The 10,250-nt window shown below is 42.4% G+C and overlaps 1 protein-coding gene and 1 pseudogene across 1 annotated transcript; one reads left to right on the forward strand and one right to left on the reverse strand.

Annotated features, from left to right (window-relative positions):
- Positions 1–3,986: 3,986 nt before the first annotated feature.
- LOC100668710 (small ribosomal subunit protein eS1-like) lies at positions 3,987–6,035 on the reverse strand (annotated as a pseudogene).
- A 3,593-nt stretch (positions 6,036–9,628) lies between these two features.
- LOC100660947 (large ribosomal subunit protein eL30-like) lies at positions 9,629–10,002 on the forward strand. The gene has a single exon (XM_003406298.4). It carries the CDS (start codon positions 9,629–9,631, stop codon positions 9,974–9,976), a length of 348 nt encoding a protein of 115 aa, XP_003406346.2. The 3' UTR covers positions 9,977–10,002.
- The last annotated feature ends 248 nt before the right edge of the window (positions 10,003–10,250 follow it).

A 10,250-nucleotide genomic window follows, 5' to 3' on the forward strand; every position in this document is an offset into this window, starting at 1 on the left:
CTTACCTAAGTACCCAGGAACCATTCATGAAAAATCCCTTTTGGAATTTACTCAGTATCAACACACACTTACTTGCCTGTATTTTCCAGAATTTTTTACATTGGATTACTGTTAATAATTCACTACTTCCCAGTATTGGAATAATATGTCCATGCCATTTGCTGTATGACAGTGCAGGACTCCCACAGAAATGAGAATATTCTGTTTCCCCAAGGCATTGATGTTGGGTGTGGCTATGTGGCTGCTCTAGCCAGTGAGAGGAAGGCAGGCAGAAAAGTCAGTGTGCTGAGGGCAAGTTGAGACTTTAAGAGCAATTATGTGTCCACTTGCCCCTCATGTTGTTGTTAGTTGCTGTACAGTCAATTCCAACTCCCTGCTCCATAGGGTTTTCAAGGCTGTAACAGCAACTATACACGTAGACCTTGCTCAGTGAAATACACAGGAATCAAATAGACTACATCTGTGGAAAGAGATGACAGACAAACTCAATATCATCAATCAAAACAAGGCAGAGGCCAACTGTAGAAAAAATTATCAATTGCTCATATGCAAGTTGAAGTTGAAGAAAATTAGAGCAAGTCCATAAAAGCCAAAGTATCACCTGAGTATATTCCACTTGAATTTAGAGACCATCACAAGAATAGATGTGAAACATTGAACACTAATGACCGAAAACCAGATGAGTTGTGGAATGACATCAAGGATAGCATAATGAAGAAAGCAAAACAGGTCATTAAAAAGACAGAAAAGAAAAGACCAAAATGGATGTCAGAAGAGACTCTGAAACTTGCTCTTGAATGTACAGTAGCTGAAGCAAATGGAAGAAATGATGAAGTAAAAGAGCTGAACAGATTTCAAAGGGTGGCTCAAGAAGACAAAGTAAAGTATTATAATGAAATGTGCAAAGACCTGGAGTTAGAAAACCAAAAGAGAAGAACACATTTGGCATTTCTCAAGACCTCTTTAGTGTTAAAAAGCAAAGATGTCACTTTGAGGATTAAGGTGCACCAGATCCAAGCCATGGTGTTCTCAATTGCCTCATAGCATGTGAAAATTGGACAGTGAATAAGGAAGACTGGAGAAGAATTGATACCTTTGAATTATGTGTTGGTGAAGAATACTGAATATACCACGGACTGCCAGAAGAAAGAACAAATCTGTCTTGGGAGAAGGATAGCCAGAATGCTTCTAGAAGGGAGGGTAGCAAGACTTCATCTTACATACTTCGGACATGTTATCAGGAGGGATCAGTTCCTGGAGAGGGACATCATGCTTGGTAAAGAAGAGGGTCAGAGAAAAAGAGGAAGCCCCTCAACAAGATGGATTGACACAATGGCTGCCACGATGGGTTTAAACATTGCGAGGATGGTACAGGACTGGGTAGTATTTCATTCTGTTGTACATATGGTGGCTGTGAGTCAGAACCAACTTGACGGTACCTAACAAAAACTATCTTCCAAGGTGCCTCTGGGTGGGTAATAGCGGAGCACTTAACTGTTTGCACCACCCAGGGACTCCATGCATCCCTGCCATTCACCATGAAAATCACCTATCCCAAGGCTACTGGTACAAAGAGAATGAGAGACCCAGGGAGCAGAACTGAGCCAGACTCACAGCCTGAAGCAGAGCTGCCCCAGTTGACCCACAAACCTGTGACTGAGAAAAACAAATAAAATGTGTTGTTGTAAGCCACTGAGGTTTTGAGGCTGTTTACTGTGCAGCAACAACGTATACACTCTCGCTTTTGAAAGCTGGGCAAAACTAGCCCATCTGCAGTTTTTAAGCATTTCCAGTGTTCTTCATGAACTCTTAAGGACTCAGTTCCCAGAAAAGCAGATGTTGAGGCAGGGACTTGTGTTTAAGTCATTTATTTGGAAGGTGAATACAGAAAGCACAAGTGAGGAAATGGGGCAAGTGAGACAGGGAAGCAAAAAGCCCGTATAAGGGAGCCCTAATGAGTGGGCTCTAGCAGTAGGCAACTAGGCTCAGTCCTGCTGGAGACTCTCTGAGAAACTATGTGTACCATGGTCTTCAGGTCTTCTCCTTGGAGGACCGAGGACTTGCAGCATTTATATACTGACTCGCATCCCTCGTCGTTGAGAGTTGTCTCTGGGGGCATTAGCTCACCCCCTGCCCTTTCTGAGTTGTGCTCAAGGGCAGCCAAGTTATGTCCAGTGATGCCAGAAAAAAGATTTCGCTTACAGAAGAAAAGAGGCATGGGTGTTTGAGGTGGGAGGCCAGCAGTGTGCTGGAATTATTCACCTTAGTTACACGAATACTCAGAGGTAGTCCAGGATGGGACATCAACAGTGTCAGCTATTAGTGGTATGACAATGTTACCTGCCTGTGAGGTAATTCATCTTGACAACTAGGTGCTCTTTTAGCTTCTCTTCACCTATCTTGGGCTTCAAGGAGCTCTGGTGGCACAGTGGCCAAGCACTTGGCTGGTAAACAAAAGGTTAGTAGTTCAAACCCATCAGCTGTTCTGCAGGAGAAAGATGTGGCAGTCTGCATTTGTAAAGATTTCAGCCTTGGAAACACTATGGGGGCAGTTCTACTCTGTCCTCTAGGGTCACTAGGATTTGGACTCAATGGCAATGGGTTTTGGGTTTTTTGTCTCGGGCTTCTGGCATTAAAGTAAGCAATTTGTGGCTTTTCCTATTCTTCCCAATTTCACCACCTGATCACCACCACTGATTTCCATAAGCAACAGAGACCCATTTAGAAAGTTTGAGTTGCTAATTCCAGTCTGTTTTGACAGCAATGATCAAAGCTTTGTATGTGTGTGTATATACCAGAAAATACTAGAAATTTCTGAGAATTCTTAACTCATATCAGCAGATAGATTTGACTTCATAGGTCATTTTGAAATTGGGGCTTACTGATCTACTAGTAGGGGGGAACCCTAACTTGGAGAGTCAGTTCCCAGTTTGCACGTTTCTGGGGACTGTCAGAAATGTGCAAACTGGGAACTGACTCTCCAAGTGAAAATGTCAGTCACTAATGGTGAAGGGTGGACAGAACTTTTTATAATTAACCTCCCACAAGAACAACTTGTTCTTTAAATTCAGAAGCCAAGAAACTTTGAATAGAATCAGTTTAGAGAGGGACTAAGTTGTTTTTTTTTTTATTTCAAGTAGAGCAATTCTTATTCAGTCAGAACCAAAATCCTGTCTAACTTTATTTGCATCACACTTGCTGGCACAAATGGCCTGGTGATGAAAATAAAAGAGCCTGTGTAAAGTTCTGGGAATAAAAACAACAGTTATAAGAGAAAAGGAAAAAGAAGAGTCAGGGAGAAAGGAAAGGGAATGAGGGCAAGAGGAGGGAAATAGGAGAGGGAGGGGAGGAGGGGAAGGAGAAAGTATCCATAGAGAATATTCTCATAGGAAGTTGCCTTAAGGAACATTTAATTTTATCCTCATTTTAATGGTGAGAAAATTGAGGCACAGAATACCTAACTTGTACTATGTCCCCCAAATACTTAGCAGCAAAACTTGTAGCCCTGGTCTCCCAACCCTTGCTCATTGTTCTTTCCTTCCACCCCTTCATGCAGGCTCATTCATTAATTTTTTAATTGAGTTGGCTCATTGTGAGAGTAGAGAAACTGCCTCCTAGAATAGTTGAAGGGAAAGGTTTAGATGTATTTAGAAGACTAGGGAAAAAAATCAAGAAATTTTCAGTTAACTATCTGGACATCTTGCTGACATAGTTATTTGTCCAACTATAGTTATTCGCTTACCTGAACATTGAATTTTCTTCTGGTTGGAAGCTGGTCCCCACCACAGCTTCTGTGTCTAGCATAGAATCTCCTTAAAGGTAAATTCCAAAGTTCCATCCAGGTGCTCTGGAAACTTGTTACTGTTCTTAACTATCCCACCATGATCTACTCCCAACCTTGACCCTCAGATGCGCTAGAATTTTCAGAAGGGAAAAAAATAAAGCTGGTAGGGGCTACCATTGTAATCTTGCACTAAGGTATATATGGGTCAACATCTCACACACACAAACATACACAACTTGTTCAAGAATTTTAGTCCTCTTCACCCATATATGCTTTTTTTTTGCACAAATAAGATCTTTTATTTGTCACCATTGAAAGCTGAATTCTAAACAAATTCTTGAACTTGTGTCTCATAGACATCACCTAGTGCAACTTTAGCCCCTGTCTTATCTCCAGTAGCTTTTCCAGAATTACTTCTTTCACCGTGAAGCTCCATGAGTTTTCCCAACTCAAACTTGGGCTTCTTCAGCATTTTTACTTTTCTAACGAACACATCATGGAGAGGATAAATAGATTGGCAAGCCTTTTCTGTGTCTTTCCCAGTGCTGTCTGGAATCAATTTATTGACCACTTCTTTCAAGTCATTTGTCTGCACCTCTCAGGTCATGATTTCCATCATTTTCTTGCAGATTTGGAGGACCTGTTGGTGCTAAGCATAAGTGGTCTTCCAAATCTGATTGTTGCATTTTTTAGTAAAACCAACACAGAACAGACAAAGCAAGTAACCAACCACTGCTAGTCTTGATATCAACTTGAACTTCAATCATAGTCTGCCATTTTTTGATCATGGAGCACATTTTGTCGTGAGTAAGATCCATGCCATGGAAGCTGGTGAGGCAGTTTTTGCCCTGAACGGCCTCAATAATTAGCTTGAATTTTCTAAATGAAATGTCATCGTTTTGCAGGTCAGCAAGGCTCACTTCATTAACACAACTCTTGAGGCCATGAGATGCAATTTTGGTTCCTTGAGTCCTTGTGACTAGTGTTTTCTCAATATTTCTTACAATGAACATAGCTGGTGCTTTCACATCATACCAGTCTCTCTTAGAAAATGGATCAACCACTTTGTTCTTGGCTCCTTTTTTTGCCAGCTTTTGTAAGGTGTTTGTTCTTGCTGACCACTATGGTGCCACTCAAGGAGCCAAAAGGCTAACCCATGTATACTTCTTGTACCACTAATAATATGGCCGCAGGAGGAACAATGCCATTCCAAATCACAAATAGTTAGGAAGTCCTTGCCCTGAAGAAAACTTCCATTTCCCAGCATTACTGTAATACGATGCTCCCAGTGTACCTGATACCTTATGACAGGTATTCAGAATCTGGTTGTATCTAACAAACTGGCGGGGGCAGTAACTTCCAGACATGCTTTGTACCAGTTGAAGTGCTTGGAGGGAATTGCCAGTGTGTGGGGAAGTTGTAAGTCCAAGAGGGAGAGACTACTATAGGAGAGGACCGTGAGGAGTTGTTTTCATGAGAAGCATGAGACTTGGAGCACAAGCATTGTTGCTGGTTGGCCTCAGAGCCACAGCCAGGATGGAACTGGGTTGGAAATTTCCACCTGGAATGCAGAGTGGATCTAGCAGGGAAGGTAACACAGACAGCAGTGTTGACATCTAAAGGCTTTGCAGTTTTGGGAACCTAGGAAGTAGTAGCCTAACCAGGGGGTGGGGAGTGCCAGTGCTCTGGCGAGCAGGGCCAGCAGCAGCTGCAGTGGTGAGACACTGCCCTCAAGTGGCTTGAGGGCTGGGGATCTCTGAGGAGGCAACAGCCAACCTGGCCTGAGGCACACCTCAAACATAAAAAAAAAAAAAAAAAATTTTTTTTTTTAGAGCTAAATGAGGTACACTGGAAATGCCACAGTCATGTAAATGATAACTGTGAGCCCAAAACTCAGGTGTTAACATTAGCACAGCTTCTTTTGTGCCCACATGCTGGGGAGGCCTGGGAAAAGGGAGACTACCCTCTCATTCCTCCGGAGATAGGAGATTGATAACTAAAGGGCACATGGTTTCTTTTTGAGGTGATCAAAATGTTCTAAAATTAACTGAAGAGATGGTTACACATATCTTTGGATATACTAAAAACCATTGAATTGTATACTTTATATGGTGAATTGTATGGTGTGTAAATTATATCTCAATAAAGCTGCTAAAAAATAATAAACAAGTCACCAGGTCTAGCCCACACTCAAGGCGATGAGATTATGCATTGGCATGACTATCAGGAGGAGGATATCCTTGGTGGCCATCTTAGACTTCTTTCACTGCATACATGAAGGAGGTAGAGAAAAGTCTATGTCTTGTGAGTACCAAAGAGCAAAGCAGTTACCATACAAGGCAGTGACATGTTGGCATGCAGTGTCTCTGTCCACTAACAAAATGTGGCCAAATGACTTCCTGGACCCTGATTAGCCAAGGGCTCTGACCAAGATTAGCAACTTTCCCTCCAGTGGAGGGGTTAGCTAGGAAAGGGTAAATAGAGTTGCGTGTGATAGGCAAGGGCCAGGGGTGTGAGGAGAGTTGGAACTTTCTGAATCATCTTTCTCAAGTCTGTGCACATGATAATGTAGGTATTATTCTCGGTCACAAAACTAATAAGTGAAAGTACAGGATTCAAATATAGGTCTTTCTGATTTCAAAGAGCATTTTAGTTCCAATACATCAGTGCAAAGCAACTTCTTTTTTTTTTGCATGACAGTTAATTTAGGAAAGATTAACATGTTTATAGACTACATTTTTCCCCCAAACAAACTAAAAATAGCTTTATTGAATCTCAAGAGTGGGGAAGCTCTGCATTCTGCAATTTGTATTAAATGGAAACCCTGGTGGCATAGTGGTTAAGTGCTAAGGTTGACAGTTCAAATCCACCAGGCACTGCTTGAAAACTCTATGGGGCAATTCTATCTGACCTATAGGGTTGCTATGAGTCAGAATCGACTTGATGGTAAAGGTTTTTGGTTATTTTGGTGAATAGAATGTCAATGAGAAAATTGACTGCTACATGCATTTAAGAAGTACAACAGACAACAGTATTCTAATCTTTTATTCTTGGCATTTGCACTATACTTTAAACCCCATTGCCGTCCAGTCGATTCCTACACACAGAGACCCTACAGGACAGAGGAGAACTGCTCCATAGGGTTTCCAAGGAACGGGTGGTGGATTCAAACTGAACTTTTGGTTAACAGCCAAACTCTTAACCACTATGCCACCAGGGCTCACACTGTACTTTAAAAAAAAAAAAAAATTGCTGTCGAGTCAATTCTGTCTCATTGAGACCATATAGGCCGTAGTAGAACTACCTCACAGGGTTTCCAAGGAGAGGCTGGTGGATTTAAACTGCTGATCTTTTGGTTAGGAGCCGTAGCTCACTGTAGCTCTTAACCACTGTATCACCAGGGCTCCCACTGTGTGCAAGAGCTCACAAAATGTATTTATGCGTATTATCTCATTTCTTTCTCAGAACATACCATAAGAGTTGGTTATCATTACCAGCTCAATTTTGAGGAGGAAAAACTGAGAACTGAGAGGTGAAATGATTTGTCCAGGGTTGTTGTTGTTAGGTGCCACTGAGTTGATTTTCAACCCATAGTAACGCCATGTGATGGAGTAGAGCTGCCCCACAGGATTTCCTTAGGCTGTAATCTTTACAGGAGAAGATCACCAAGTTTTTTCTCCCACAGAGCCTCAGCTGGGTTCAAACGGCTGATCTTTTCAGTCGGCAGCTGAGCGCTAGAATTACTCAAGGTTAATTGCAGAGCTGAGCTAAAGTTAGTTTATTCGATTCAATGCAACATTTATCAAGTGTATTAGGATGCATTTGGCTGCAAGTAAAAGAATACTAGCATAACGTTTACTTAAGGAACAGATGCATATAACTATCTTGCATTATAAGAAATCTGGAGGGAGATAGCTCCAGACAGGGTGCAATGGCTCCATAATGTCATCAACAGCCTAGATAGAAAGAATCTATCCTTCTGCTCTGCCATGGGCTTTTGGTCCTTGAGCTTGCAGCCTCATAGTCGAAAGATGCTGCTGCAGTTTTAAACATGACATCCTCACTTCAGTGCCCCATGCATGAAAGAAGAGGAATAATCCTCTAACATCTCTTATTATGAAGTTGACAACCATTCACAGAAGCCCCCCTTTCACCTCATTGAGTCACAAGTTCACCCCTAGCTACAGAAAAGCTGGGAAGTACCTAGGAAGAGGTATGGGGTTACTCTGTTTTACAGTAGCCATGAATTATCCCCCGGGGCTAGAGGAGGGACTTACCTTCTAGAAGTTTAGAGGATTTTCACTATGCGATAGAATAAACCAGCATTCTCTTGGCAGGAACAAGGTGGAAAGAATGGCTGTTGGGTTGCCCATCCTCCAGGTTCACTGTACTGCTATGCCTTGGGAGATGTAGATAAGTAATATATGACCCGAACTCCTCAACACAGACCTTCTTCTCCTGTGGCTGTAGGCTCTTCCTTCTACTTGCATTGAACAGAATGAGGCTAAGAGTGCAACCCTGAGCAGCCCCATCATTGACCGTTGCCAGTTTCCAAAATGGGCTGGCACCGGTGTACTCTGACTGCTCTGAACAGGGCTGAACATCTATGGTTGCTGATGCTGTGTTGGCCTAGACCTGCCCTGGCAGGTACCCCTTTGTGAGCAGTCCCTCTGCTGATGTGTAGCCTCCCACTCACATCCACTCTCCATCTTCTTTAGCACATTCTGCACAGAGCTGTCAGAGAGATCTTTTCAAAACATAATCATAAAAACCAAAAACCAAACCCATTGCCATCAAGTTGATTCCGAACCATAGCAACCCTATAGGACAGAGTAGAACTGCCCCATAGGTTTTCCAAGGAGCAGCTGGTGGATTCAAACTACTGACCTTTTGGTTAGCAGCTGAGCTCTTAACTATGAGGGTGATAATGTCACCTGATACCCTGCTTGTAACCCTTCAATGGCAGGGCTTTATTTTAGATAAAGATTAAAATCCTTAACATAGACAGCAAGGTTCTGCATGGCTGACCTCTGCTTACTTCTCCAGTCTCACTTCACACTTCCTCAGAGGAGCCTTCTCTGACTGCAAGACTAGGTCATGTCCTTTAATTGTATGTTCCTAGAACCCAACAAACTTTTTCTTTACCTCATTTACTACAGTGTGCAATTTTACAATTTTTGTGGTTATTTGATTGATGTTTGATTCCCTCCACTAGATTAAACATACTATAAAAGCAGAGACTGTCTGTTTTGGTTCCTCTGTGTAGCAGAGGTTGCTAGTCACCTCCCAATATCTAGTCACTACTTTTTTTTAGAAAACAAATCCTAGATTTATTGGGGCAGCAAGGCGCAATGGTTAAGCACTGGGCTGCTAACTGAGAGGTCTTTGGTTCAAACTCACCAGCCACTCTGTGGGAAAAGGATGTGGTAGTCAGCTTCTGTAAAGACAGCCTTGGAAATCCTATGAGGCAGTTATATAGGGTCACTATGAGTTGGAATCCACTCAACAGCAACGGGTTTGGTTTTGAGAGAGAGCCCCCACAGTGCTGTATTCTTTACCTGGCTTCTGCCCCTACCATGTTGTATTGAAAAATTATTTCCTTTGCTGGTCTCCCCCTCGCCACCCCCCTGCCCCCAGCTTGCATTTGAATCCTGCTTTTGCTTGCAGGGTATATGTAAACCCCATTGCGCCTGCGCAGTATGATTAAGAATGTTGCTGACGTAACTTGTATGAACTCCCTACTTGCAAACCCCTTTAAAAGTAACTTGCCTGACCTTTCTCCCTCCGCAGCCGTCTAGGATGGCTGCTCTTGGTTGGGGGCTCTCTAGCACCTAAGGCAGGAAGATGTTGGCTGCAAAGAAGACAAAAAAGTCACTGGAGTCGATCAACTCTAAGCTCCAACTTGTTATGAAAACTGGAAAATACGTTCTGGGGTACAAGCAGACTCTGAAGATGATCAGGCAAGGCAGAGCAAAACTGGTCATCTTCACCAACAACTGCTTGGCCTTGAGGAAACCTGAAATAGAGTACTGTGCCATGTTGGTCAAAACTGGTGTCCATCATTACAGTGGCAATAATATTGAATTGGGCCCAGTGTGTGGAAAATACTACAAAGTATGCACTCTGGCTATCATTGATCCAGGTGATTCTGATATCATTAAAAGCATGCCAGAACAGACTGGTGAAAAATAAATCATGTAATTTTTTTCTTTAATAAAACTGGTCAAAGCTTGTTTTAAAAAATAAAAAATAAATAAAAGTAACTTGCCTGCCTATCCTGGGCAAGAAGTCTTGGCAGCAGCAGCTTCGACTGACTCCATTTCCCAGTACAATGAAATAAAGACACCTTTCCTATTCTGCAACCTTGGTCTCTTGTTTACTGGCTGATACAAGTCATGCAGAGCAAAAACCTGGGGTTTCCACCTGGTAACGAAGTAGCTTGCTGTCTAATTCTATGTATATCCTG

This window comes from Loxodonta africana, chromosome 11, assembly GCF_030014295.1.
Source record: "Loxodonta africana isolate mLoxAfr1 chromosome 11, mLoxAfr1.hap2, whole genome shotgun sequence".
NCBI classification, from domain to species: Eukaryota; Metazoa; Chordata; class Mammalia; order Proboscidea; family Elephantidae; genus Loxodonta; species Loxodonta africana.

Coding starts and splice junctions, on each gene's coding strand:
- LOC100660947 (XM_003406298.4), top strand. CDS start 9,629: ATGTTGGCTGCAAAGAAGACAAAAAAGTCACTGGAGTCGATCAACTCT.